This window comes from Eucyclogobius newberryi, unplaced genomic scaffold (assembly GCF_026437365.1).
Source record: "Eucyclogobius newberryi isolate DKJ021-1_F unplaced genomic scaffold, fEucNew1.0.hap1 SCAF_11, whole genome shotgun sequence".
Taxonomy (NCBI): domain Eukaryota; kingdom Metazoa; phylum Chordata; class Actinopteri; order Gobiiformes; family Gobiidae; genus Eucyclogobius; species Eucyclogobius newberryi.
The window spans coordinates 3,795,683-3,823,182 of record NW_027315735.1 but is presented as its reverse complement, the minus strand read 5'-3'; the positions used below and the strand labels follow the sequence as shown (position 1 = coordinate 3,823,182).

General features: G+C 41.5%; 5 protein-coding genes across 5 annotated transcripts in view; 2 read left to right on the top strand and 3 right to left on the bottom strand.

The window, feature by feature from the left end:
• Positions 1-4,348, bottom strand: part of afg2a (AFG2 AAA ATPase homolog A) — a 174,629-nt gene extending 170,281 nt beyond the window's left edge. The window contains exons 1-5 of the mRNA XM_072435001.1: positions 4,144-4,348; positions 2,692-2,813; positions 2,005-2,162; positions 1,672-1,730; positions 1-437 (exon numbers count right to left, since the gene is read on the bottom strand). The exon at positions 1-437 is cut by the window's left edge and continues 193 nt beyond it. Of these exons, the coding sequence (XP_072291102.1) occupies positions 1-437; positions 1,672-1,730; positions 2,005-2,162; positions 2,692-2,813; positions 4,144-4,285 (918 nt within the window). The 5' untranslated portion in view covers positions 4,286-4,348. The remainder of the gene's footprint in view (positions 438-1,671; positions 1,731-2,004; positions 2,163-2,691; positions 2,814-4,143) is intronic.
• Positions 4,349-4,826: 478 nt separating this feature from the next.
• nudt6 (nudix (nucleoside diphosphate linked moiety X)-type motif 6) lies at positions 4,827-9,892 on the top strand. The gene is made up of 5 exons (XM_072435012.1): positions 4,827-5,147; positions 6,030-6,233; positions 8,224-8,279; positions 9,338-9,392; positions 9,516-9,892. Exons 1-5 carry the CDS (start codon positions 4,895-4,897, stop codon positions 9,890-9,892), a joined length of 945 nt encoding a protein of 314 aa, XP_072291113.1. The 5' UTR covers positions 4,827-4,894.
• Positions 8,995-16,711, bottom strand: fgf2 (fibroblast growth factor 2). The gene is made up of 3 exons (XM_072435024.1): positions 16,351-16,711; positions 11,443-11,546; positions 8,995-10,749 (listed from the first exon to the last, which is right to left on the bottom strand). The coding sequence occupies exons 1-3, from the start codon at positions 16,520-16,522 to the stop codon at positions 10,564-10,566; spliced, it is 462 nt and encodes a 153-aa protein (XP_072291125.1). The 5' UTR covers positions 16,523-16,711; the 3' UTR covers positions 8,995-10,563.
• Positions 16,712-21,811: 5,100 nt separating this feature from the next.
• Positions 21,812-23,763, bottom strand: bbs12 (Bardet-Biedl syndrome 12). Its single transcript, XM_072434988.1, has one exon. The coding sequence runs from the start codon at positions 23,752-23,754 to the stop codon at positions 21,943-21,945; it is 1,812 nt and encodes a 603-aa protein (XP_072291089.1). The 5' UTR covers positions 23,755-23,763; the 3' UTR covers positions 21,812-21,942.
• A 979-nt stretch (positions 23,764-24,742) lies between these two features.
• Positions 24,743-26,195, top strand: cetn4 (centrin 4). The gene is made up of 5 exons (XM_072432866.1): positions 24,743-24,819; positions 25,052-25,210; positions 25,301-25,429; positions 25,499-25,636; positions 25,968-26,195. Exons 1-5 carry the CDS (start codon positions 24,817-24,819, stop codon positions 26,055-26,057), a joined length of 519 nt encoding a protein of 172 aa, XP_072288967.1. The 5' UTR covers positions 24,743-24,816; the 3' UTR covers positions 26,058-26,195.
• The last annotated feature ends 1,305 nt before the right edge of the window (positions 26,196-27,500 follow it).

Sequence of the window (27,500 nt, the reverse complement as noted above, 5' to 3'; positions counted from 1 at the left end):
AGTGCTCAAAACACCACCAGATGGCGCTGTAGGGCACGCTTCAGCTTGTTCTAGGTTCAGTGTCCGATGCTGTACTTCTGCCGGTGCATTCTGGGAGTTGTCGGAGTGTGCAGGAGGCGATGCGAGAGAGGATAGAGACGGGAGGGGTGCGGTGCGCCGAGGGGTGCTCGCTGTGGGGCAGGAGTCGCCTCTTGAGCTCGGTGTGTGCGGTGAACTGTCCTCTACTGTCAGGAAACTCATCTGAAGGGAGAGGTCCGACGAAGTGCAGTCCGGGGGGTCAACAGAGGACTCGTCCACCTCAGTGTCCTGTCCTAAAGGAGGAGCCGGACGCTTCAGGGTAACACCGTCCTCTCCTCGGATGCTCTCGACCCGCACGTTGCACGAGCGGCCAAAGTAACTTAGAGAGACAACATTCCCGGGAAGAATGATGTTTCCGTCTGTGGAAGAGAAACTATATTTATGTATTTGTTCCATTGATTTATGGACTATTTTATCCAGTATATTTGTCAGCAGGTAAAATGTAAAGGATCTTTCAATTCTAATTAGAGTTGTCAAAAGTATAAACAAAAGCAGGTACTAATCAATATTAAACCTTGTATCAAAAATACATATGGTACTCATCTCATCTGGGAAATATTGATACAAACTAAATCACAAAAAGGACAAAATGTGACCTTTCCTGAACAGTTTTAGAATGATCGGGTGCTTTATCAGAACTAGTTTACGACCGCAGTGTTTGATAAAGAAAGAACTATTTATTTTGTATTGAAATGTCAGTTTCATGTCAGTTTATCATCTAAAACCTTACTCTAAAAAACATGTTTTATCATTGTAGTATTTAAATTCGTAAAGAGAATAGAGTATATTCCATTTCGAAATGGAGTTTTATATTTCGAAATGGAGTTTTATATTTCAAAATGGAGTTTTATATTTCGAAGTGGAGTTTTATATTTCAGTATGTGACAACGCTACTATTAAGTAATAAATTAAGTAATATACAGTAATCGATGCCTAATTTTAAAGCTCAGCACCTCCTGAATTTGATTTTTTGTTTATGTTGTAAAGTTACTGTAATGGGTTACATATGTTGATGTAGTTTTAATGAAAGTAACCATCGGGTGGCAGTATTTCTTCAATCCTATTTCAAATCTATGGTAAACAGTATATGCAGGTGTTTTCTTCCTGCTGCTGTCAGACTGTACAATGAACATAGTTTCTCACCTGTAGTAATGTATGCAGTACTATAACATAATGATACAATACACTGGAGTCACTTTACCTGCTATTTATTCTTGTCCATGTGCAGCACTGTGCAGAACCACAGCTTTTGTTTCTTTACCTGCAGTTTTGTGTCGCTCTAGATTTAAGTCTATTTTGAATAATTCTGTGTAATTCCTCAACTATTTTTAATAGTTATGTATTTATATTTTTATTGCCATTTACTTTCTATTTTCCTGCTGTTCTTGTGCGCTGCAGCACTGCAATTTCCCCATTGTGGGATGAAAAGTTATTGTGTATTTATCTTAATTTAATCAATATGGTATATTTTGTTATAGATGTAAAACATTCTAAAATCGCCATTTGTAAAATAAATAATGTAAAGTAAGGTAAACTCAGAATAAAACATTTTCAAAATGAAAACTAAAACATGTGGGGAAAGGGTTAACTTACCTAAAGATCGTAAAAAGAAGTTTTTGAATTCATCAGTGTCAAGTTTGTCATCCTTTGACCTAAAATGAGAAATGTTTTAGTGACAGTGTGTGCAGTTACATGTTTGTGTCAGCAGATGGCAATCTTTAACCACACAACTAAAGGTATGTTTGTGCTGTAAAGTTAAACCACTGGTACAACATAGCAACAAAAACAAGAACTCTAATTGTTGTTTAATAATAGTTTACAAAATCTAAAACACACACACACATAAAAGAGTAAAATAATATTTATACTAAAATAATAACTGATGGTGGACTGATGGTGATGAATGTCTAGTGTGTTGAACAGCACCTGCAGGAGAGAAGCACCTCTGTGGCCTGAAGCACAGGTCCAGTGACAGGCTGCACCACCACCTCCTCTCCCTGCTTCACCTTCAGGTTACTCAGAGCACACTTCTGCAGTCCCACCTTTCCACCAGGGAACGAGGCCACGGGCCACCCCAAACACACCTGACAGATGAAACACACATGTGCACTTTAGACACCACAACAACACACCTGACAGATGAAACACACATATACACTTTAGACACCACAACAAACACACCTGACAGATGAAACACACATGTGCACTTTAGACACCACAACAAACACACCTGACAGATGAAACACACATGTGCACTTTAGACACCACAACAAACACACCTGACAGATGAAACACACATGTGCACTTTAGACACCACAACAAACACACCTGACAGATGAAACACACATGTGCACTTTAGACACCACAACAAAACACACCTGACAGATTAAACACACATATACACTTTAGACATCACAACAAACACACCTGACAGATGAAACACACATGTGCACTTTAGACACCACAACAAACACACCTGACAGATGAAACACACATGTGCACTTTAGACACCACAACAAACACACCTGACAGATGAAACACACATGTGCACTTTAGATATTAGACATACAATTAGACATACAAACACACAACATCATGTACAGTGGTGCTTACATCTTGTCCCACGGGGCTGGTCAGTAGGACAGGTCGGCCAATACACACTAGGGCGGCTTTCATTGAGGCGAGACCCATTTGAGCGAGCCATGATCTGCAGCTTTTAGGTGTTTTGTCATCAGCTGTCAGGGAAATAGACATAAAGGATTATTATCACAATTCTACAGTGTTATACAAATGACCAAGATTAAAAATGTAAAGGCTCATTCCATTTTACTGACTAATCTTATGTTATGTTTGTTAGTTAGTAGTATGTTTAAGTATAAAGTTTGCTTGTCCTGCACAGCCAATTCAGGCCCATGTCCCGCACCCCACTCTTTTATGAAAATGTCCCACTTGTACACTGGTGCCTCATGCATTATATATATATATATATATATATATATATATATATATATATATATATATATATATATATATATATATATATATAAATATAACAGGAAAACATAAAAGTTCATTGCAAGAAATATATCAGTTTAAAATGATATGTTGTGATCATGTTATTATTGCAATGTTTATCCATAAGAAGCCTGAACGCATCATGTCCATCCCACCATGTCCCACCATGTCCCTCCACGTCCCACCATGTCCCTCCACGTCCCAATATGTCCTACCACGTCCCTTTATGTCCCACCACGTCCCAACATGTCCCACCACGTCTCAACATGTCCCACACACCTATGTCAAATCTATGGTAACTTGAAATAATTGCTGTTAAAACAAACCAGTGCAATATAACAAACACATAAAATGACGGCTGGTTTAGCGTTTCTGAACATCTCACTAAATGTTTCTACTGCACACCGTGTCCCATGATGTCCCACCACATTGCCCAACAAACTATACACAATGAAATACATTGTTGCAACTAATTATTAACTGTATTCTTGCTTTCATAATTAACACATTGATAGATGCATTAGGGATGTTGGCCTTTAGTTTCTTAGTAAACTGATCAGTTGTCTGTCAACTCATTATTTGTATTGGGTAGAGTGAATTATCTGGAGATTACAAACAAATATGACTTTTCTTATCTTGTCAGGGCACTTTGGGTCAGATGTATTGCCGGATCATAGAGCTAAGTTTGGAGCATAGATATATTAAAATAATAATATAAAGGATAATGTGCTCGATGAATAAGTTCTTTAGTCTATTACAGCCTTAATGCACATTGCTGATTAAAAAAAACACATCTAATCTCGCTGTTTGCAAGAAATTAGCAGTATCTAAATCATTGCCTCAAGTCATCAGGCGCGTGTATTGTGTTTATGCCTTTATGGGTAAAGATGCTGTTGATGCTGTGCACATGGTACTCCTGGACCACAGTAACATCAGCAAAGAAATGTACAGAAACATCATTGTATCCTACATCTGTTCAACATCACCTACGACACCAAATTGTAGAACAAATGATAGTTTTATTGTATTAGACATTTGCCAAACGTTTACCTTTTTCAATGAAGTCGATAACAGTGAATGAGTTGCTGTTTTTCAAGCGTTGACCTGAAGAATCATCCTCCTCCTTCAGCCCCAAGGAACTGTCCCCCTCACTAGTTCTTTTGGATTTACTTTTATTTTTCTTTGAGGACATTTTAAAACTAGAACTAGTCTCCACGTGAGAGCGCAGACATGTGTAAACGGTGTAAACACAGCGCCGCTTAGTTCCTGGTTCATGCGAGTCCCCGCCCCATTTTACCGTAATGTCGATATGTGCAATGCAGTTGTTGTTGATCAAAACCTGATCAAAACCAAATGCGAGTTTACGTGTAGTTGAATATAGTATACTATGTCAAAAAAAATATGAAAATATTGTGTAGTGCAAAGTATGTTAAACGTGTGAGAGTTGTTTCTTCTAGCTAGTTTGTGTAAATTCACTGTTCTAATTTGACCCTCACTTACGGTAGTTATGAAACTTTCAGGGCGGAGCTTAGCCGCGAGCCGCATGCCTTATTCTGTAATATAACAGATCCATGTGTTCTGCGCGCTATATTTTTGACGGTGTGGCGTGGAGCACGTGCCTTGAAGGCGTACAACTAAAGAAGACTTATAACTACAATAGGTGGCGGTAATGTAACACTTGGATACCAACCGCCATAAAAAAAAAAAAACAAAGAAGAAGAAGAAGAAGAAGGGCTTCATTGGAAACGCCCCCTTTGCTCAGTACAAGCCTCTCGGCTTCAAATGACCCATCACTAACAATATGTCAGCTTTAGTATTGACGTGTAGACTTTTAAACTCGGTCGGGAGGACATTTAGAGGTGGAGCAGCCGGTCCTTCACGTAAATGTGTCCGTGCATTTTCATGCTCGGTGTTCCGTTCCCAGCTGCAGAAGGCGGAGGGATCCAGCGCGCTCGCGGCCTCGGTGGACCGGTTCGGAGGGGTGACAGTGGACCTGGCGGACAGCACTGTCCCAGAGGACATCAGCGAGACTGTATTTGGTGGATTACTGCACGGTATGTGCATTAAGACCTGTCCAGAGCAGCACAGTTTCCCCTCAGAAGAGCTGTGTGGACAGGTGTAGACTCTTAGTAACGCATGTCCTTCCTTACCTAACCCAGGCCTCATGAGCCCCCTATTGAGTAATAGTATACAATATAATACAATATACTCATTAAGCATTTAGCATGGCGTCATATTGCAAAAGGCATAATGGAAATGAATTAAAAACTTAGATAATTCATAATTCCATTTCAAATCGTTCTACAACCTATCCTTGAAGTTCAACTCACAATCTTACATGTCTGGGATGCTCAGCAATCAATTATTATTCATAGTAGTCTCAAAAATAAATAGTTTACTTGACAAGTCTGTTTATGGACTCTGAACTATCTTTAAAGGTGCACTGTGTAAGAATCCAGGCCAAAATTAGACGTTTCGACTCTCATCCAAGAGTCATTGTCAATAAGAGAATTTAGGTCGAGAACTCAGATATTTGTACTATTCTGTGGTAAGTCCAGCCCATTGGGCGGAGCCTTCCTGAAGTGGAAAGAGTTGTTTGTTTCAACCGAAACTTACCCACTTTGTATCTACCGAGCCTATTCAGTCCTTTAATGGGCTATTAGTATCCCCTTTGTCTTTGTGAGACCCTGGCTCACCCACCCTGAGGACCTAGTTGTAGTTCCATTTGTCAGTAATGTTCCACCATATGGCATTAAACATATCTGTAATCATGTTATTAATAATGATAATAATGCATTAGATTTATATTCCCTTTCTAGAGACGATAACAGACCCGAAGTTACATGGTGAACTTTCAAATGTTTTATTACACCTTAATAATGGAGAGTTAAATATAAAACTATACAAGAACCTCTGCCCCTGCCTCTTCTGCTCAGACTCGCTGGTCCAGTGGAGGGCGGAGGAGAAGATTGCAGTTTGGCTCAGAATCCCGGTCTCTCTGAGCAGATGTGCAGCTGTTGCCTCCAGACAGGGCTTCACCTTCCATCACGCCAAAGCAGACCACAGCGTCATGGCCCTGTGGCTCGGGGAGGGCGAGAGCCGGCTGCCAGGGTTTGCCACTCATCAAGTCGGAGTAGCAGGTACTGAGCCTTGTTACAGATCAATATGCACGTTATATTTGAAAGATCTTACAAACAAATCCCATTCTAAGTCATCATAAAAACATTTAGGAGCAACAAAAAAAAAGATAAATTCCAAATAACTAGGCTGATTTGATGTCATTTTGCAAAATAATTGGTACAAGAGTCATAAATGAATTTGTTAGGGGCAATGTAGATTTGAACTGCAAAAATGAAAGCGCCAAATGTGTGGTAATGTTTCTTACCATCCACCAGAGGGCAGAGTGTGGTCCATGAGATCATGTCAGAACATGTCCACAGCATCTTTCCCTCTTCTGACTCGTTTACATCATCATGCAGAGATGAGATGTGTTTGAGGTGGACATGAGGTCATTGATTGTAATAATTGAGTAACGCAGTGCAAGTTAAGTAACAACTTAAGGTAATATTCACCGCTGTCGTAAAACACAAATAAGGATCCGCACAGAAGTTAGAGCTTCCATAGCTTATTTTGCACATGTGACATTTTGGGCCACGAGTAAAAATTGAATTGGGAGCTCTAACTCCTGGGCGAGTCCTCATTTATGTGTTTTAACTTTTATGGACATTATTTCAAACAAGGTGAGATCAGAGCTAAAGGAAATAATGAATAAAATGTTATCTGCACTATGTCACTTTTCTAGTGGAGTTTCTGCCACCTACTAGTCTCCATGGAGATGTTCTGTAATTCACATGGACTTAACAAGCGGTGACGTCGCCAGTTTCAGGTCAGATCTGTGGAGAGGCGACTCCACATACACAGTACAAATACCTGTAAGGTTAATGTAATACTGTGGAACATTCCAGGAAAGCAAACATATCTGCCCTACATGAATATATATTTATTTATTTTCAAATAAAACTATAAGGTTGAATGGACGATTTTTTTGGCATAAATTTGAATCTTATTTCCTCGAGGCGTGGACTGCCGATTAGTCCTGCCACGTATCAATCATAAAACACACCTACTGCTCACCTGCAGCCGCGTGTGGCTCGTCCCACGTTTCCGCGTGTCTAAGCGCATTGATCTATCATAATATAGTTCCCTCAGTGTACGGGACCAAATGAAGACGGAGAAAGACAGTTCGAGCTGACGCAGAAGAAGACGGAAATCTACGGGAGACGAGAGATGTGATGCGCTCCGTTGCGCTAATAAACAAACGCACGTGTGTGTTGTATCAGTCCACACGGGGGAGTGTCATGTGCACGGGGGAGTGGCATGTGCACGGGGGAGTGGCATGTGCACGGGGGAGTGGCATGTGCACTTCCACCTGAGTTCTCAAATAGCCGAAAAATCGTCCATTGCGCCTTTAATTACAATATTGTATCTAGGTTGTGTCGGTTCAAGGTAGAAAAACAAATGTGCAAAGTGAATACTGCGGTGAAGAGGTCTGAAGCTTGACCACTGCTCCTGATTACTCCTGAGCTTATTATGTTAATGAGGCTCCTGCATATTTTCAGTGAGCGTTTACTTTCCTTAACCAAACGTACTTAATGATAGACTCCATAATATGGCGCAGAGGCTGCGTTGCATCTATTTCCTCTCACAGGTCCAACTTCGTGTCAGTCTTGAACATGATCCACCTCACTGTCCACATCTGGGACATCCATCAGGGCCTGCGGGCCCCGCACTTCAGCAGGGGCCTTAGTCACTACCTTCAAATCACTCCAACGGGAAAAGAGTTATTCAGGGGTGAGATCAGATGAAAGCCTGTGTCACATGCCAAAAATATCCAAACTACAAGGAATGTGGACATAGACACACTCTAAATTAAATAAAAATGAAAATTGAACAAAATGATGTCAAGCCGATGCAGCACTCTGGGACCAGACTTTCGGTACAAGATATTTCCATATAAAGCATTCTTTTTAAATGCAGAGGGAATTTAGTCCATGCTAACCACTGTACACTTATTACTAATTGTGTACTTTGCTGATTAACTTGTGATGATGAATATTTATGCAATTTCAGGTGCAGTTGTTGATGAGTCCAATGGAAATGTTCTGGTTGTTCAAGACAGAAATAAGGTAAAATAATATATGCTATTGTGCACGAAGCTGAGTTTGTTTTGGTTTTGCTCCAGAAAAATATAATGCAGAAATATTAGTATAAAAGAAGTATAGGTACATTTGGTTGGTTTGTTTTGAAGCACTAAAAGCTAAGTTTGGCCTGCAATGAATTAAACTATTGTCAACCATTTGTTGATGAATTGCTGACAGATCTGTTGTTTCCGCTCCACTGAAGGAGAACATGTCTTAATGGTTAAAGCAGTAAACAGTGTGTTTGCCTGCTCTGGCTGAGGCAGTGGAACAGCCCCTGCACTGTGTCCTCAGAGCCAGGGCTGTGGAGCTCTGGAGCACCACCCCCCTCACCACACAAGGCTATTTATCAGTTTTTATTTGCACAAATGGCCCCAAACTGGATGTGACTTAACAGCTTTTCCACATCACCGAACCTGAATGCAACACACACAAACAAGCTCATATATCACCAATTTGGAGATATACAGTCATTTCTATGTACATTCCTGGGAAGTTGATATGTTGTGACCAGTAATGCAAAGTTTGAGTGCCAAAGAGTCAAGTTGAATTATGAACTGAACAAGATCTCAAGTGTCTCAATTTACTTTTATTTATATATATATATATATATATATATATATATATATATATATATAATAAATGTTTTTTTTTTTTTTTTTTTTTTTTCAGAGATGTAGTGACTCAATCATGACAAACACAGTTCATTTATGCCCCTTTATTTAGGAATATAAATACACATTTCCCCAAGTATAGTAGTGCACTTTTCTGCTTCAAAAATACAATAAATGTGATAATAAACCCAGCATTCATTTGTTAAGACCTACAAAAATAAAGTTTATACAGCACTGGTATAAGTTAATCAGCAGCGTTGTTCAATATGATGGAAGTGAAGTGTAAGCCACACGACAAAATGTGAAAAAAGTGTGAAATTCAAAAGGCACATCACGACGTTAAATAGAACACACTCCTATTTATGAAAAGCAATATATGAAGGATATGGATGCATTCCTCTGGGTCTAAGCAGAGTTTCACTTTTGTTTCAGACAAAGAATGCGTGGAAGTTCCCTGGAGGTCTGTCTGATCCAGGGGAGGACATTGGTGAGCTGAACATGTCAAATACAGTATCTCTAATCTAAAACTATACATTCATGAAGTAGGATTTGTCCTAAAGCAGCACTTCTCTTGTTTACATGTTATACTCTGCGTGTGTGTGGTTCCCAGGGGCCACAGCGGTGCGGGAGGTCTTAGAGGAGACCGGGGTGCGCTCACAGTTCAGGTCCCTGCTCAGTATCCGGCAGCAGCACAACCATCCCGGGGCCTTTGGCATGTCGGACCTGTACCTGATCTGCCGCCTCAGCCCTCTGTCCTACCACATCGACTTCTGCCCCCAGGAGTGTCTGCGCTGTGAGTGGCTGCACCTGGAGGAGCTGGCCAAAACCTCTGAGACCACGCCCATCACCTCCAGAGTGGCCCGCCTGCTGCTGGACGGCCTGGAACACGGGTTCAACCGCATCGACCTGACCATGGAGGAGATGCCCGCGGTGTACTCGGGCATGTTCTACCAGCTGTACCACCGGCCCCTGGACAACAAGGACTAGACATCCCCTTTAAGCATGAGAGGGCACACGCCGCTACACCTCACGTTCTGATACTGTCGCATTTACAGAGCGAAGGCAATCTAACACAGGTCAAAGGTCACAACAGAGAAAGTGCAGTCTCTTTGTTTTAGAAGCTTGTTTTGTGTCACTGTAGAGCCTTAAAATACAGCAGATTCAGGAAATGTTCTATGAAGTTAACCAAGCGTATTATCGTGAGCAGGATCTGCAGTATGTACACTTTTATAGATTATAGTTATTTTAAAAAAATGTTGGTTTTAAATCAGATGAAAAATAATGTGTTTGTCTTTGCCTTCCAAGCATGGCAGATACATACATACATTATTTTATATCTGGACTCAAATGCTGTCACATTTTCTTATGATGATGGATTTTTATCATTTGTTTAGATTTAAATAATTTATTGAATTACCTCATAATGATTCATCTAGATACAGTCATCTAAGTAAATGGCATCATAAATGTAGACTGCAGTTTCAGTGTTGTAGCCTGGAGGCTCCACCAGTTATGTCCTGGTTTGACTGGGAAGCAGCCACTTTGTTCCACAAACAGTGTGAGGAGCACCATCGTGTTCCAAAGCTGATGGAACAGAAGTTTGCATTGCCATAACATGATTGGTTGTTTCCTCAAAGACATGATTCTTTCCTCTGAGATTAGCTCTTGGCCGACATGGGCAGAAAGAGGATGGCCTTCTGACCAGCGCTGGTCTTTTTTCCAGATTTGTGGTGCCCAGACCTCTGGAGGGCCACGTACATGTGCGGGTACTTCTTTGATCTGTACGTGTTGTAGTTGTTACTCTCCAGTCGCTCTAAGAAGTAGCACTCTTCTGTGGCCCGTCTCTGGAAGAATAACCATTATATCACTCAAAGTGCAATAAATAACGTCTTCTCAGGACAATTACCACCTCATTAACAATTACAACCTCATTAATAATTACAACCTCATTAATAATTACCTCATTAATGCTGCTGTGACGTGTGTCACTAAAATGTATCTAATGTAAATCTATTTAATAAATGACTGTAAATAACTGATGGCTTCTAGTCACATTTCTGTGCCAATAACATTGTGCTGTTCAGGACTGTCCACTCAGAAACACAAAGTGCTTCACATCTGGACAGATTCATCTCACTGGGCGTTAACTCCAGACACTTGTTTCTGTTTTTGTCTGAAGAATGGGGTAAAGGCCTTGCAGGAATCATCACATGACTTAAGTTTGAATCCACGCAGTTAAAGATACTGAAAGTTACATTTACATTGCTCCAGGCTGAGCAATGCAACAGCTTGTAATGATTTCCTTCAGAGCAGCAGTGGCAGAGCGTGATCCTGGGTGGCAGCCTCTCATTTAGAGGAAACGCTTCTGGCTCTTTTTATGGACCGTGGACAACGCCATGACAACCTCTGAACCACATGAGTGCCTCCTTCACACTGCTCAGTTAATTAACGTCGGGAGATTTAGGTTTGATCCTTGAGTTTGTGCGTTTGGACTTTAAACAGTGGGAAGTTTAGTTTAATGCTCTAATGTGACTCACCGTTCCATACAGTCGTCCATCTCGGTTCATGGCCAGATAGCGGTTTGCATACAGCCCCTTGATGACCACCTCTCCCACTGAGGTCGCCTGCAGTTGAAGCTTTACTGTGTTAAAGAAGAGGAAAGATTATGCAAACTGCTCTCTCTCCTAAAAGAAAAGAGATGAACTATGCGAAGAAAACAAGTCAAATTAGACGGAAGAATTTGGAGTTCAACAGGAAATTGTTAGAGAAGAGGAGGATCTGACAGGAACTGGGGCGACAGCTTGTACAAACTTATTAACTGTGAAGACATCGTGACCACAAGTGAAACAATAAACTATGAAGGTGTGTCCTTTTTCAGGGTAAAGTCATCTGAACTCTGCTTTGAAAGGATTTGTGATGCATTACTCTGTCCAAAATCAACAGCCATAACCCAAAGAATGTGGAATGTTGCATAAAGCATAGCCATACTTATGACCTTTTCTTCTTTCTATCAGGGTCAGCACAGCATGGATGAAGAAAGCAACGCAAACTAAGATAACAGGTAGATTTAGACATTTAAACGGTCTAAAAGATCCAATATTTAAAGTGTGTATGACTGCTTTTACGGGTTTTACTTTATTTGGTGTATTAATAGCTGTTGTACATAATAAAAGATAGTTTTACACCAATTGAGCAGGTATTTGTGGAGAAAACATTTAAAAATCCGTAGAAAATGACAGGAAGTTACATCACACCAGGGACTCGTTCCAGTCAAAGTTTACGCATAGTTTACACAAAGAAGACTCTCTAAGCATTAATTCAAACAAATAAAGGTGCGCTCATATAGTTTTGTCTGTCATATAAAAAATATTGTGACATTAGATGAGTTTTTGCCCAGTGTTTGCTGGGTAATTTCTTACTGTGATGTCATCAATTACAACAGGAAGTGAAATTATAAACCTAAAAAATGTGATAACAAATGTATAATTCCAAATATATTTATCTTAACCATATTTTAGTTCAAAGAGTCGTCTGACCTAAAAAATAAATCGAAATAAATAAATAAATGTTAGTAACAACAACACCATAACTACTTAGTCAAATCTGTAATTCACTTTCACAAATCACAATGACCAGCAACGTGACTTAAAGCATCAGAGGAAATAAATCCCTTCACATTTAAGTTACTACAATGTGTAGAGTATACTGTAGATTTAACATCAATTATTATTCTTTTTAGTTCTTACGATTATATTGTGAACTCTATAATCACAAGACATTATCCCAATCATCTCAAAGGGAAACAATTGGTTTGACACAGATGCCCTTCCTGACCCACTGTTGGCACCAGACCCAGGATTACACTGGATCAATGTTTTAGGAAACAAGGAGACGAGGCAAAAGTCCATGTTCACGGTACAATGTTATTATGTTCTGAAAAGCAATAATTACTGCCATTAAACTATTCTTAAAAGTACAAAAAATAAAGCTTAATAAGGGTCATTTCATCATGACTGCACTAACATTGGGTCTGTGTTGTTGCCTCTGCTTTTTAACATGCAGCTTATGTTTGTTCTTTTCTTTTTATGTGAGTTGTTTTTTCTCCTCACTAAAGGCTTGAGATGGCATGTGTGTGCACTTATCCAGCGCCTGCATCGTTCATGGTTCACATCAAAGACCCCGGCTCCATCAAACATGTGATTGTTGTGTCCACGTCCCACAGATAATGTCATTTATGGGCATTAAACATTCATGTGTTGTTGCACCTGTAATAAATGAAGTATATGTATATCTGAAAGACTTGCTTATGTAAGTGGCGACTGCAATGCTCAGGTTAGGTTGAAGCACATAGGCAGTGTTGTGACTATTTACCCGAAGGACTTTACTCTTTTCTTTTCTTTTTCATGCTGCTTAATGTCCCAAAAAACTATCAGGACAAAAAATGTGTTGTGTAAATGTAAATGATCCTTATATTTCAATGACGTCGGAATTTCTAACTGATCCATTATGTTTTTGATGAGAAAATAAATCATAAGAGTAAGTGCATCTCAGGCTCCTAGCTCAGTGTTAGCTCAGCGTTAGCTCAGTGTTAGCTCAGCATTAGCTCAGCGTTAGCTCAGCGTTAGCTCAGTGTTAGCTCAGCGTTAGCTCAGCGTTAGCTCAGTGTTGTTAGCTCAGCGTTAGCTCAGCATTAGCTCAGTGTTAGCTCAGTGTTAGCTCAGCATTAGCTCAGCGTTAGCTCAGTGTTAGCTCAGCGTTAGCTCAGTTAGCGCAGTGTTAGCTCAGTGTTAGCTCAGCATTAGCTCAGCGTTAGCTCAGTGTTAGCTCAGTGTTAGCTCAGCGTTAGCTCAGTGTTGTTAGCTCAGTGTTAGCTCAGCATTAGCTCAGCGTTAGCTCAGCGTTAGCTCAGTGTTAGCTCAGCGTTAGCTCAGTGTTAGCTCAGTGTTAGCTCAGCATTAGCTCAGCGTTAGCTCAGTGTTAGCTCAGCGTTAGCTCAGTGTTGTTAGCTCAGCAGTGTTGTTAGCTCAGTGTTGTTAGCTCAGCTAACAACACTGAGCTAACGCTGTGGGAATATCTGAACACTTCTGTGGGAATATCACTGTGAACAACATATTAAAGACTTAAACACACATTAAAGACACATTTCTTGACAAAGGGAGTGATTGTGGGTCAACGCTATTGCTAATTGCTAAAACGTGTGAAAACAGCAAACTGATCATCTGCAGTATTCATAAAAAATAAGGTAATATTTAATTTGAAATGTAATAGGTTGTTATTTTTACGTTTAAAGTTAGCTTTAGTTGTGAAAGATGTATTAAACTAAGCATTAGCTAGCCAACACACTCATTTATCATAAACTACACCATCATTTGTTTACCATTTGCCAAAACTAATTTAGGCCCATTAAGCACCGTTTGGTTGTCAGTGTATTATTCATCATTAAATGTATTATTCACCATTAAAATGTGGGTTTATTAGCACAGCGTGGTACTACTTCAATCACTTGATCATTAAGCACAATGATAGTTACAGTAATTACAATGAGCTCTGGTTCTTAGCATTAGAAACACATGTGGTCCAATATTGGCAGCTTTTACCCAGATTTAACAAAGGCTCCATTGAAGAAGCTCAGGCCCCGTCACAGACTCGTGTTAGATATTATTGTGTTATTAATGATTAATACTCATTACAGTTCAGTTACTCATTGGGAATTCATCACGGCCTAAGACGAGCTGTAGTATCAGCTTTTGACTTTAAAAATAGCCTCTTACTACAGGCACTTGGAGGCTAATTTGAGAACACATTGGATGTGTGTGTCGTGAGTTGTGTGTCGTGAGTTGTGTGTCCTGAGTTGTGTGTCCTGAGTTATGTGTCCTGAGTTATGTGTCCTGAGTTATGTGTTGTGAGTTGTGTGTCCTGAGTTGTGTGTCCTGAGTTATGTGTCCTGAGTTATGTGTTGTGAGTTGTGTGTCCTGAGTTGTGTGTCCTGAGTTGTGTGTCCTGAGTTGTGTGTCCTGAGTTGTGTGTCCTGAGTTATGTGTCCTGAGTTATGTGTCCTGAGTTATGTGTTGTGAGTTGTGTGTCCTGAGTTGTGTGTCCTGAGTTATGTGTCCTGAGTTATGTGTTGTGAGTTGTGTGTCCTGAGTTAAGTTTCCTGAGTTGTGTGTCCTGAGTTGTGTGTGCTGAGTTGTGTGTCCTGAGTTGTGTGTGCTGAGTTGTGTGTCCTGAGTCGTGTGTCCTGAGTTGTGTGTCCTGAGTCGTGTCCTGAGTTGTGTGTCCTGAGTTAAGTTTCCTGAGTTGTGTGTCCTGAGTTGTGTGTGCTGAGTTGTGTGTCCTGAGTTGTGTGTGCTGAGTTGTGTGTGCTGAGTTGTGTGTCCTGAGTCGTGTGTCCTGAGTTGTGTGTCCTGAGTCGTGTCCTGAGTTGTGTGTCCTGAGTTGTGTGTCCTGAGTTGTGTGTCCTGAGTTGTGTGTCCTGAGTTGTGTGTCCTGAGTTGTGTGTCCTGAGTTGTGTGTCCTGAGTTGTGTGTCCTGAGTTGTGTGTCCTGAGTTGTGTGTCCTGAGTTGTGTGTCCTGAGTCGTGTGTCCTGAGTCGTGTGTAATGTTTGTTTTCTTTACTCTAATTTCAAACTGACCAAAATAAAATGCAGATTTCCAAGTTAATTATGTTTGATGCTTTTCATTTATTATTCTGTACAGTTTTTTTGTCATAAAACCTGTACATTATATTATAATCCTTCATAAAACTTTTTTCATAAGTCTTTATAAGAGGAAATGCTGGTGTGAATGATGAGAGCATCATGTTGAGTATATTTATTTCAAATATTGAATGTGGAACATGAGGCTATAATATACATTACATCACAGACTTCATTATGGAATTATTGATTGACATATTTCCAGATGAAGGACTTATTTATGGGTGTTTACTTTGTTACAGATTTTGGAAGCAATATCAAAACTTATGATCTACACATTTTGAAAGCTATTGTAAACAAAATATTATAATAATAATATAACTTTTGTTGATTTATGCTGACAGAGACACAGCATTATGTGCCAGTTCTTGCTTCATGTGGACAAGTCACAGAATTACAGATATTAGACCATAAACAAGGTCAACAAATCTGCAATTTTAGACTTCAGGGGTAAATTCTACCATATAATCCTAATTTGTTCCAGCTCCATTTGAAACTGTAGACTTGTGTTGCCACTTGAACACAACCTAATAAAGCAATAGTTATTCAACCCACTCATATTAACACCAACTTCAATTCTTTCATTTCCAGTGACATTTACTTGAGGCGCTGCTACTTTTTCCTAAACTAAACGTAGACACATTCTGGCCCCAAACAGTCGTGGAAGTGTCTGGAAAATCCACATCTTTCCCTGTTCCTTTCCTAGTTCCTTGAAGAGACAGAACGCAGCTTTGTGTGGCCTGTACTCACTATGAGGGTCGCTCTTCTCTCGTATCCCGTCCACGATTCCGTCCGACCTGATCCTCAAAAAGTAGCCCCCGTTCTTGCAGTACAACCGCTTGGGGTCCTTGAAGGTCCCTGGAGTTAGACCCCCGCTCTCGTCCGTGGAGGGGGGCAGTGTCGTGATTTCACCAGTCGCCATCTCCTCCTGTTACCTCTTCTTGCTGCTGCTGCTGCTGCTGCTGCTGCTGCTTCTTGCTCTTCAGGACCCCCGCCCCCTTGTCCCACTGCAACTCTTCTTCCCACTCCCCTTCCTCCTTTAAAAACTCCTTTACCTCCTGGGGTCAGTTTGCTTGAAAACACTCTCCGACAAGAGCCCTTTGACGTCCAGCAACTTGACCCTGAAAGTAATGGCAAAGCAGCGCAGCAAAGGTAGATGTAGTTCACGGAGGCGTTGCATGAGTTCTCCTGCGCTCTGGCAATAATGAAGTGGTTAAATCAAGGCAGCTGGCTTAGATCTAAGAGAGGCTTTCCCCATTCGGGCCTCTAGTTCGCATGCGCCCGAGCAGCACACACGCCCACTAAACGCTTAAAGGTTTAACTGAAGCAACCAACCAGCTGAAGGGTTTCACCACAGAACAGCACATCATGGGAATGGAAGCGGTCTCATTCATGCAGCCTGCAAAACAAAAGACTCCGTTCATTCATGAGCTGTGAGAGGTGTTCCAATGGGAAATACCACTGGATTTACATGAAAAAAGACATGGCATGAATGTGTTTTGTACTTGCTCTGTTCAGGGGCTGTGGCCGCTGGAGTGAGAGACCACATCTGAGAGGTTCACGCTGGTGACACTGTTGCTGGAGCGGTCGCTGAGGCATGTGACGTCCAAGAAGTCTGTGGCAGTTGTTCCTCACAGTAAAGCTCAGAACGACATGGTTAACACAGAGATGAAAGGATGAGGGTTACTCTGGGAATCAGACCGGAGGGAGAGAGCGGGAACAGAGAACTCACCGTCACAGGGAATGTAATCCAGACGGGGTCAACCACCAGAAGCTCTACACCTCCTTCCAACTGACGCCCCAAAGGATTTAGATGTGCAATAATAGTTGTAATTCTGGTCACCATCTGAGGAGCAGCTCTCTGTCATTGTGTTTGTGTAAAAGTGGCTCTCTGGGGAAAAGGACGTGAAGGATTGACTGTTTGTTCAGAACTAACTGTGTGGACACTAAAGTTGAGAAGGTGAACCACAATAAATGTCTGTAGTTACTTAAAAAAACATATCATTGTCCTCACAAATATAAATAAATATAAATAAATAAAAATATGAAAGAAATTGTGCTGTTTGCTGATATTCAAAACAAAACCTTCAATAATATATTATAGTGGGACGTAATATGAGTCAAAAATAGACGTGTTGTAAAAGTGTGGGAGTCATATCAACATATTTCCCTCATTAATGTCAGAATGTGCATCTTTCACTCCTCATGACTCCACACCTCCTCAGTGACTCTACACCTCCTCATGACTCCACACCTCCTCAGTGACTCTACACCTCCTCATGACTCCACACCTCCTCAGTGACTCTACACCTCCTCATGACTCCACACCTCCTCAGTGACTCTACACCTCCTCATGACTCCACACCTCCTCAGTGACTCTACACCTCCTCATGACTCCACACCTCCTCAGTGACTCTACACCTCCTCATGACTCCACACCTCCTCAGTGACTCTACACCTCCTCATGACTCCACACCTCCTCAGTGACTCTACACCTCCTCATGACTCCACACCTCCTCAGTGACTCTACACCTCCTCATGACTCCACACCTCCTCAGTGACTCTACACCTCCTCATGACTCCACACCTCCTCAGTGACTCTACACCTCCTCATGACTCCACACCTCCTCAGTGACTCTACACCTCCTCATGACTCCACACCTCCTCAGTGACTCTACACCTCCTCATGACTCCACACCTCCTCAGTGACTCTACACCTCCTCATGACTCCACACCTCCTCAGTGACTCCACACCTCCTCATGACTCCACACCTCCTCAGTGACTCTACACCTCCTCATGACTCCACACCTCCTCAGTGACTCTACACCTCCTCATGACTCCACACCTCCTCAGTGACTCTACACCTCCTCATGACTCCACACCTCCTCAGTGACTCTACACCTCCTCATGACTCCACACCTCCTCAGTGACTCTACACCTCCTCATGACTCCACACCTCCTCAGTGACTCTACACCTCCTCATGACTCCACACCTCCTCAGTGACTCTACACCTCCTCATGACTCCACACCTCCTCAGTGACTCAACACCTCCTCAGTGACTCCACACCTCCTCAAGTACTCTACACCTCCTCATGACTCCACACCTCCTCAGTGACTCTACACCTCCTCAGTGACTCCACACCTCCTCAAGTACTCTACACCTCCTCATGACTCCACACCTCCTCAGTGACTCCACACCTCCTCATGACTCCACACCTGAAGGACTCTACACCTCTTCATGACTCCACACCTCCTCATGACTCAACACCTCCTCAAGTACTCTACACCTCCTCATGACTCCACACCTCCTCAGTGACTCCACACCTCCTCATGACTCCACACCTCCTCAGTGACTCTACACCTCCTCATGACTCCACACCTCCTCAGTGACTCTACACCTCCTCATGACTCCACACCTCCTCAGTGACTCCACACCTCCTCATGACTCCACACCTCCTCAGTGACTCTACACCTCCTCATGACTCCACACCTCCTCAGTGACTCTACACCTCCTCATGACTCCACACCTCCTCAGTGACTCTACACCTCCTCATGACTCCACACCTCCTCAGTGACTCTACACCTCCTCATGACTCCACACCTCCTCAGTGACTCTACACCTCCTCATGACTCCACACCTCCTCAGTGACTCTACACCTCCTCATGACTCCACACCTCCTCAGTGACTCTACACCTCCTCATGACTCCACACCTCCTCAGTGACTCAACACCTCCTCAGTGACTCCACACCTCCTCAAGTACTCTACACCTCCTCATGACTCCACACCTCCTCAGTGACTCTACACCTCCTCAGTGACTCCACACCTCCTCAAGTACTCTACACCTCCTCATGACTCCACACCTCCTCAGTGACTCCACACCTCCTCATGACTCCACACCTGAAGGACTCTACACCTCTTCATGACCCCACACCTCCTCATGACTCCACACCTCCTCAGTGACTCTACACCTCCTCATGACTCCACACCTCCTCAGTGACTCAACACCTCCTCAGTGACTCCACACCTCCTCAAGTACTCTACACCTCCTCATGACTCCACACCTCCTCAGTGACTCCACACCTCCTCATGACTCCACACCTGAAGGACTCTACACCTCTTCATGACTCCACACCTCCTCATGACTCCACACCTCAAGGACTCTACACCTCTTCATGACTCTACACCTCCTCATGGACTCTACACCTCCTCATGGACTCTACACCTCCTCAGTGACTCCACACCTCCTCATGACTCCACACCTCAAGGACTCTACACCTCTTCATGACTCTACACCTCCTCATGGACTCTACACCTCCTCATGGACTCTACACCTCCTCAGTGACTCCACACCTCCTCATGACTCCACACCTCCTCAGTGTTTTTCACCTGTCGCGCCTGTCGCCTGAGTCTATATTTAGAAAGAGGAAAGCGTCAGTGTCGACCTGTCACCTCCTCCACTAAAGATGACGTCACTTAAACTACGGCAAACCAAAATCTAATACAAAAAAACATACTTAGTGGAATCATGTTATTTTAAAAGGTTAAGCAAACAGGAGTTTAATAAAGGAAACTGTGTGGCGGTTGTAAACTGGCATTACATATTTACTCCACTATAAAAGCTTTTCAATTAATAGTGACTAAAAAAATTATGTCTAAGATCAACAGATACTGAGAGCGTTATGGAAAACAGTCACAGATAATATAATCAAAAGTACACAGCAAAACACTATTAGAAGTACTGCCTGGTTTATGTCGCAATTTTGAGCTTGACAAAAACATTTGAATTAAAATCAAGGGTGGAAAATGAATAAGGTACATTTTTAATCATGATGTTTAGTTCTAACTATGGCCAAAACAAAGAGGTTCACATCATTTTAGAGTTAGTTTATGATCAAATAAATAACAACATTGCAAAAGTTGAAATATGAGCTTTTAGAAATGTTATATATGGACATTTTTGTCACATTTCTTTTAAATTAATATTATTATACACATACTTGTTTCCTTGTGTTGTACAGTAGATGACCAGAGGATGATACAACAAATAAGATAAAAAGGCAACAGAAATGATGCTTATAAAGTTTCAGAAAGTGTAATGTAATGTAAAGTACTGTAGTAGCACATTGCATTACTGTAGTAGTACATTACAGTACTGTAGAAGTACATTGCAGTACTGTAGTAGCACATTGCAGTACTGTAGTAGTACATTGCAGTACTGTAGTAGTACATTACAGTACTGTAGAAGTACATTGCAGTACTGTAGTACTGTAGTAGCACATTGCAGTACTGTAGTAGTACATTGCAGTACTGTAGTAGTACTTTACAGTACTGTAGTAGCACATTGCAGTACTGTAGTACTGTAGTAGCACATTGCAGTACTGTAGTAGCACAATGCAGTACTGTAGTAGCACATTGCAGTACTGTAGTAGTACATTACAGTACTGTAGTAGTACATTACAGTACTGTAGTAGTACATTCATTGCAGTACTGTCGTAGTACATTGCAGTACTGTCGTAGTACATTGCAGTACTGTAGTAGTACATTGCAGTACAGTACTGTAGTAGTACATTGCAGTACTGTCGTAGTACATTGCAGTACTGTAGTAGTAAATTGCAGTACTGTAGAAGTACATTGCAGTACTGTAGTAGTACATTGCAGTACAGTACTGTAGAAGTACATTGCAGTACTGTCGTAGTACATTGCAGTACTGTAGTAGTACATTGCAGTACTGTAGTAGTAAATTGCAGTACTGTAGAAGTACATTGCAGTACTGTCGTAGTACATTGCAGTACTGTCGTAGTACATTGCAGTACTGTAGTAGTAAATTGCAGTACTGTAGAAGTACATTGCAGTACTGTCGTAGTACATTGCAGTACTGTAGTAGTAAATTGCAGTACTGTAGAAGTACATTGCAGTACTGTCGTAGTACATTGCAGTACTGTAGTAGTAAATTGCAGTACTGTAGAAGTACATTGCAGTACTGTCGTAGTACATTGCAGTACTGTAGTAGTAAATTGCAGTACTGTAGAAGTACATTGCAGTACTGTCGTAGTACATTGCAGTACTGTAGTAGTAAATTGCAGTACTGTAGAAGTACATTGCAGTACTGTCGTAGTACATTGCAGTACTGGTTTGTCTCCATTGTGTGGTGAAAACTGAAATCAAACACAACATGTGCATTTACACTTGAGTCTGCTTCTTTAGATCACATGGATATTAACTTGACCATTGAAACAGAAGAACATTAAAGGATGTGGAGGAACATTAAAAAGCAAAGATGGTAAAAAGCTAAATTGCTAGATAAAGGTTTAATGAGGCGATTTTAGAACTCTTTAGTGCTATAAAACTATAAGATCCCCCTGTTCCAATCTCTTCTGCCCCACACCTGTAATAACCTCGGCATCTGTTTGTAAAACCAGGAAAACTAGATCCAGTGCTTTCCTCCAGGCCTCCTGCTTCACACTCACATTATCACAGACATTACACTGACCGTCCAGCGGATCATGTTCTAAAGTCATTTGGGACATCTTTGCACAATTAACACTTCCATCCCAGTCGTGCAGTTGCTCGACCACAACAGTCCTGGCTTCCACTTTTGAATACTTCCCGGCGTTGACCATCACACTGCTCACGAAGTCTATGAAAGCGTCTGCCATGAGCTGCAACACGACACCGGTGCCAGGCCCTGCAGCTGTCCAGGGATTCATTGATGGAACGGTTTTGTGACCGCCGGCATAAAGCCCCGCTAGCTTCTGCAGTCGACGGATGCAAAACATTTCAGTCACCCCAGCGCCGGGCAGAAGGGATTTGTCTTTTAATGCCCAATATAAGCGATAAGCACAGGCCAAGAATGCGTCCTCCTCAGACTGTAACTTTCCCTGGACCCAGCTCGAGAGCACAGCAGTGACCAGGCCGCTTTTCTCCACGGTACAAACGTTCAAATACGTCTCGCGATTTGATTTGCTTGCGAAATTGCTCAAATCTTTCCATATACTGACACTGACTCCAGTTCCAACGCATCTCGAGTTTAACTGCGTGGCATAAGACACCAACGTGGCGCCAGCTGACGAGGCAAAAGTCTTCAAAATGGAGAGCCTCATCTGTTCTAGAACGAGAACACTGTGCTTCCAAAAGTGGTTCTTTAGATCTCCATCTGCAACGCCGCGAATTAGCAGCACGTTCACTTCCAAGTTTAGAACAAGTCCTACAACACGTTCCAACCAGTCGTCCTCGCCATTGTCTGAACTTGACAAATCGAAAACATGTTGAAGTCTTTTTGGCTTGTTATAACCAAGATGGCGGTAAGAAGGCGTCAAATCACCGTCTATAAGCGCAACCTTCAAGTGCTGCCCTTCCAAACGACGTGCAATGATCACTTGTTCTGTACACACGGGTAGAATGCAGCCAGGTACAACGCATGCACGACTCTCGGCTGAACTAGGAAGTAAACAGGTTGAAATTTTGTCTACGTCAAATGTTACATCTTGTTCGGATTGAATTTGGCTCGCTTTGACCACTAAACCCATTGTCTCAGAGTGGCCATGGCTTAAAGTCTTTGCGATGTCAGTTAGTTTTGACTTCTCCGAGTTCGTATTGTGAGTTGTGGTAATATTTTCTAATTTTGGTTTCTGAAAATGCCGGCTTAGCTTTAGTTTCCTTTGCGTCTTGTTGTTTAATGGCAGTTGGTGACTTGCAGAATTCTTCACAGCAGCTTTAACAGGTTGAGCTTTTGGTGTTGCGTGAAGTTCTTTATTTGGGATGCTACATTGCTTGCAAACACTTAAGCAAACGTCCATTCCTTCTGACAAAGCTGAAATGATATGTGCAATGGGAATTTCTCTATGAAGGCACTCTAAAGCGGCACGACTCCACGCCCCAGCCATGAAAAGCAAGCTCCCAGAACCAGTTTTATACGTCCTGTGATGGGCTTTCACGGTCTCGTAAACCAGTTGACCGACAGCACAGGTCAACTCAAGATTTTCTAAGACCCGATGACACGAGGATACGAGAGCGGATTCGCCGGTGTCATCGTCTTGAATGATTTTGTAGGTTTTGGTAGGTCCCAAACACTGTGTTGTGATGCCTGACAGTGCAGACAGCTTCTGCAGACCCACATGATGACGCAGGGTTAAAACAGTACTTCCTGCCATAACTTTAAGTACCTGAAATCAAATTAAGAATGTTAAATTAGAAAGTGATAAATATAATATATAATCTTCTTTCTGGAGTTAAATTGGAGATTTGTGATTGCAACACTTTAGTACTTCATTAAGTATTTTATAGTGGTTTTACAATTACAGGTTGTTTAAAAAAGAAACAATCTTGTCTGTCTTTGTAATAACGAGAAGAAAAAAAGAAATATGCATTGATGACTTTAGGGCTCTTTTATGGCTCTAAACTTCCATAATATGCCATAGATACTCAGAAAACAGAAGTATTTAGGAAAATATTAACTAGAGGATACTAAAACTAGAGGACTTGTCACATTTTAATTATAATCCAGATTAGAAATGTCCTAACAAAGACAGGTAGAGTTCCCTGTACTATTAGGCCCACAAAAATAATACCATTATGCCAATTTCAACCCTATGATTAATTCATTTTCAGTGTTTACATTATTTTCAATTCATTTAGCTGCACCATGATACGAAATAGCCAGAACAAATAACTCCCCACTGCATTGCAACAGAAATCATGACCTCTCTAGTTTCATAAAACCATAACCATAGAAAGTTTATGATGAGGTTTAACATTATTAAGCAAGACGAGAACAAACAACACAGCTAAAGCTTGTGGACTCGTTCACTTGCTAAAACTAAGTCATATTTCTGGTTGTAAAGGTTATAAATAACCTCTAGACAGAAAAAGAATATACGTGAACAGTTTGATCCCTGTGCATTCATCAAACCTTTTTAAATTACCTTGATAAACGATGATCCAGAGCTCTTTTAGACGGAGCTTAGTCAATACAACACTGCGCATGCGCCATATCCCGGTTGCCAGGGAACAATTACTACTCTGCTCTGGTTGGCGCACACATTCAAAAGCCCGCCTACTAAACGTCGCCATTGGTTCCCGTGACGAAATCTCGTTTGTCCATTGGATGATTGCGCTGTCACTCAAAGCAGAGCGTTTCCGTTGGCGCTCACATTGTTGACGTCCGAGGCTCGAGCACATTTCTCCCTCTCGGTCTGAAAACAGCGATTATTGAAATGGTAAGCGCGTATTTGCACCTTTAATTTTTTACAATAGCTAGCTTGTGTATGCTATTTGAAACGATCAGAATGCATGTTTGAAGAAGTTAACTCGATGAGAGAATGTGGTACAGAAGCTAACAGTTAACTCATGCTAGCTGACCAGACAAAGTTTTTCAGGTGCGACTTTGTCTTTCAAATGTCTCATCTTTTAAATGCAGATCGTGTTTTATTTGTTTGTGACATTCTGCAGGCTTCAGGCTTCAGGAAAACCGCAGGCTCCGCAGGACAATCAAAGAAAAGATCTACTCCCAAAATCGAAGTGACTGCAGAGATAAAGCAGGAAATAAAAGAAGCATTTGATTTGTTTGATACTGATGGGAAAGGAGCCATCGATGTTAAAGAACTTAAGGTTGGGTCTATGTGCATGTTGCTTATTACTTCTACAATTACTTTTATAAGCATTTTAATGTATTGTTTTGTGCATTGTTGCATTCTGCAGGTGGCCATGCGGGCCCTTGGTTTTGAGCCAAAGAAGGAAGAAATCAAGAAGATGATTGCAGATATTGATAAAGAAGGCTCTGGAACCATCGACTTTGAAGACTTTCTCAGCATGATGAGCGCTAAAATGGTGTGAAGAGCAAAAAGTGAATCATAGAATGAAAGAAGTCCACAAGACTTTATACAACTGTCTCCACAGAGCGACAAGGACTCCAAAGAAGAGATTCTAAAGGCTTTCCGACTCTTTGACGACGACTGTACGGGCAAAATCTCCTTCAAAAACCTGAAGCGAGTTGCAAAGGAGCTGGGAGAAGCCCTGAGAGACGAGGAGCTGCAGGTAAAACATGAACACAAGTCATTCACATGTATTCACAGTTACACACATTTTACATTATAAAAGAGACACAAAATGTATTTAAACAAGCAAAATACACCAATATAAACAATATGGGTGAGTTTATAGTTTTAAATAGTTGTCCAATCGTATAAAACCTTCATATGATGCAGAGAAGTGTTTGCGGTGCTGCTCATGAAAAATGATATTGAATCATATTAAGTAATGTGTAATTATTGTTAAAAGATTGCTTTTTCATCTATTAATTATTCCAAATATGGCAGGCTTTTTCCTTCTTTAATTGGTCTGTTTCTGCTAAATATATGTTTTCTAGGACATGATTGATGAGGCTGATCGAGATGGAGACGGAGAGGTCAGCGAGGAAGAGTTTCTGAGAATAATGAAAAAGACCAATTTATATTAAACCGGTATATTTATATTTCTCAAGTGCCTTTTATAAAACGGTTGCTTTCGATACGGTCAATCACTTTTCACCTGAAGTTGTAAATATTTTTAAGTGTGGTTCTTTACTTCTATTTTTATGATGCATAAAAAATAAAATTTTCATGATATAAGTCTGTTTGCGTCTTAATCCTGGCTGTAGCCGACACACGACACGCCCAAGACTAAAGTGTGTGAGTATCTCGATGATCTAAACATGTGTCTGAACCAAACTGCACTCATCATCATAATGCATGAGTGCAGTTTGCATAGAGTTCATGCAAAAACAACTATTTATAGAGAAAAGTACTAGAAAACTGCCTGAATTTAAAGAGGAATATTAGGCTTGAGCCGTTATTTGGTCCTAAATAAAATTTAATTCATTTCATTCCTGATGTGAACCAGGTTTCCATTTTATTTCTACAGAGAAAAGTTCTCTTTTTCATGTTTCCCTGTTAAACACAAAATAAACAACAAACACATGATACTAAAACACAAAAAAAACATTTAATAAAATCAACCATTACATAACACATTTACACATACAATATGAGATAAAACTATATAAAACAAGTGCATTGTCACTGCGGGTCGTCCTCCACCAGTTCTTCAAAATCATTAAACGGCATTAAAACAATTAATTAAAAAAGTTTTGTTCCACAGGAGCAAAGTTGTTGAAAGCCTTTTTTCCTGTCGCTGTGTCGACACGATGAGACTGAAAGATCAAAATATCCTGAGATCTCAAAACAGTTCTACATACATTCTACTTCAGGATATAATTCACAGAGTTCTGTTTCCTTCTCCTGTAATGAACCTCAGAGCTGAACCTCAGAGCTGAACCTCAGAGCTGAGCCTCAGAGCTGAACCTCAGAGCTGAGCCTCAGAGCTGAGCCTCAGAGCTGAACCTTAGAGCTGAACCTCAGAGCTGAACCTCAGAGCTGAACCTCAGAGCTGAACATCAGAGCTGAACATCAGAGCTGAACCTCAGAGCTGAACCTCAGAGCTGAACATCAGAGCTGAACCTCAGAGCTGAACCTCAGAGCTGAGCCTCAGAGCTGAGCCTCAGAGCTGAACCTTAGAGCTGAACCTCAGAGCTGAACCTCAGAGCTGAGCCTCAGAGCTGAACCTCAGAGCTGAACCTCAGAGCTGAACCTTAGAGCTGAACCTCAGAGCTGAACCTCAGAGCTGAACCTCAGAGCTGAACCTCAGAGCTGAACATCAGAGCTGAACCTCAGAGCTGAACCTCAGAGCTGAGCCTCAGAGCTGAGCCTCAGAGCTGAACCTTAGAGCTGAACCTCAGAGCTGAACCTCAGAGCTGAGCCTCAGAGCTGAACCTCAGAGCTGAGCCTCAGAGCTGAACCTCAGAGCTGAACCTCAGAGCTGAACCTTAGAGCTGAACCTCAGAGCTGAACCTCAGAGCTGAGCC

Excerpts from the sequence above, each read along its gene's own strand:
- nudt6 (XM_072435012.1), top strand. The coding sequence starts at position 4,895 with ATGTCAGCTTTAGTATTGACGTGTAGACTTTTAAACTCGGTCGGGAGG. Across the intron at positions 8,280-9,337 it reads TTGTTCAAGACAGAAATAAG|ACAAAGAATGCGTGGAAGTT; the intron begins GTAAAATAATAT and ends CTTTTGTTTCAG. Across the intron at positions 9,393-9,515 it reads TGATCCAGGGGAGGACATTG|GGGCCACAGCGGTGCGGGAG; the intron begins GTGAGCTGAACA and ends TGTGGTTCCCAG.
- fgf2 (XM_072435024.1), bottom strand. The coding sequence starts at position 16,522 with ATGGCGACTGGTGAAATCACGACACTGCCCCCCTCCACGGACGAGAGC. Across the intron at positions 11,547-16,350 it reads AGAGAAGAGCGACCCTCATA|TAAAGCTTCAACTGCAGGCG; the intron begins GTGAGTACAGGC and ends TCTTTAACACAG. Across the intron at positions 10,750-11,442 it reads ATGGACGACTGTATGGAACG|AGACGGGCCACAGAAGAGTG; the intron begins GTGAGTCACATT and ends TTATTCTTCCAG.
- bbs12 (XM_072434988.1), bottom strand. The coding sequence starts at position 23,754 with ATGGCAGGAAGTACTGTTTTAACCCTGCGTCATCATGTGGGTCTGCAG.
- cetn4 (XM_072432866.1), top strand. Across the intron at positions 25,430-25,498 it reads GCATGATGAGCGCTAAAATG|AGCGACAAGGACTCCAAAGA; the intron begins GTGTGAAGAGCA and ends CTGTCTCCACAG. Across the intron at positions 25,637-25,967 it reads TGAGAGACGAGGAGCTGCAG|GACATGATTGATGAGGCTGA; the intron begins GTAAAACATGAA and ends TATGTTTTCTAG.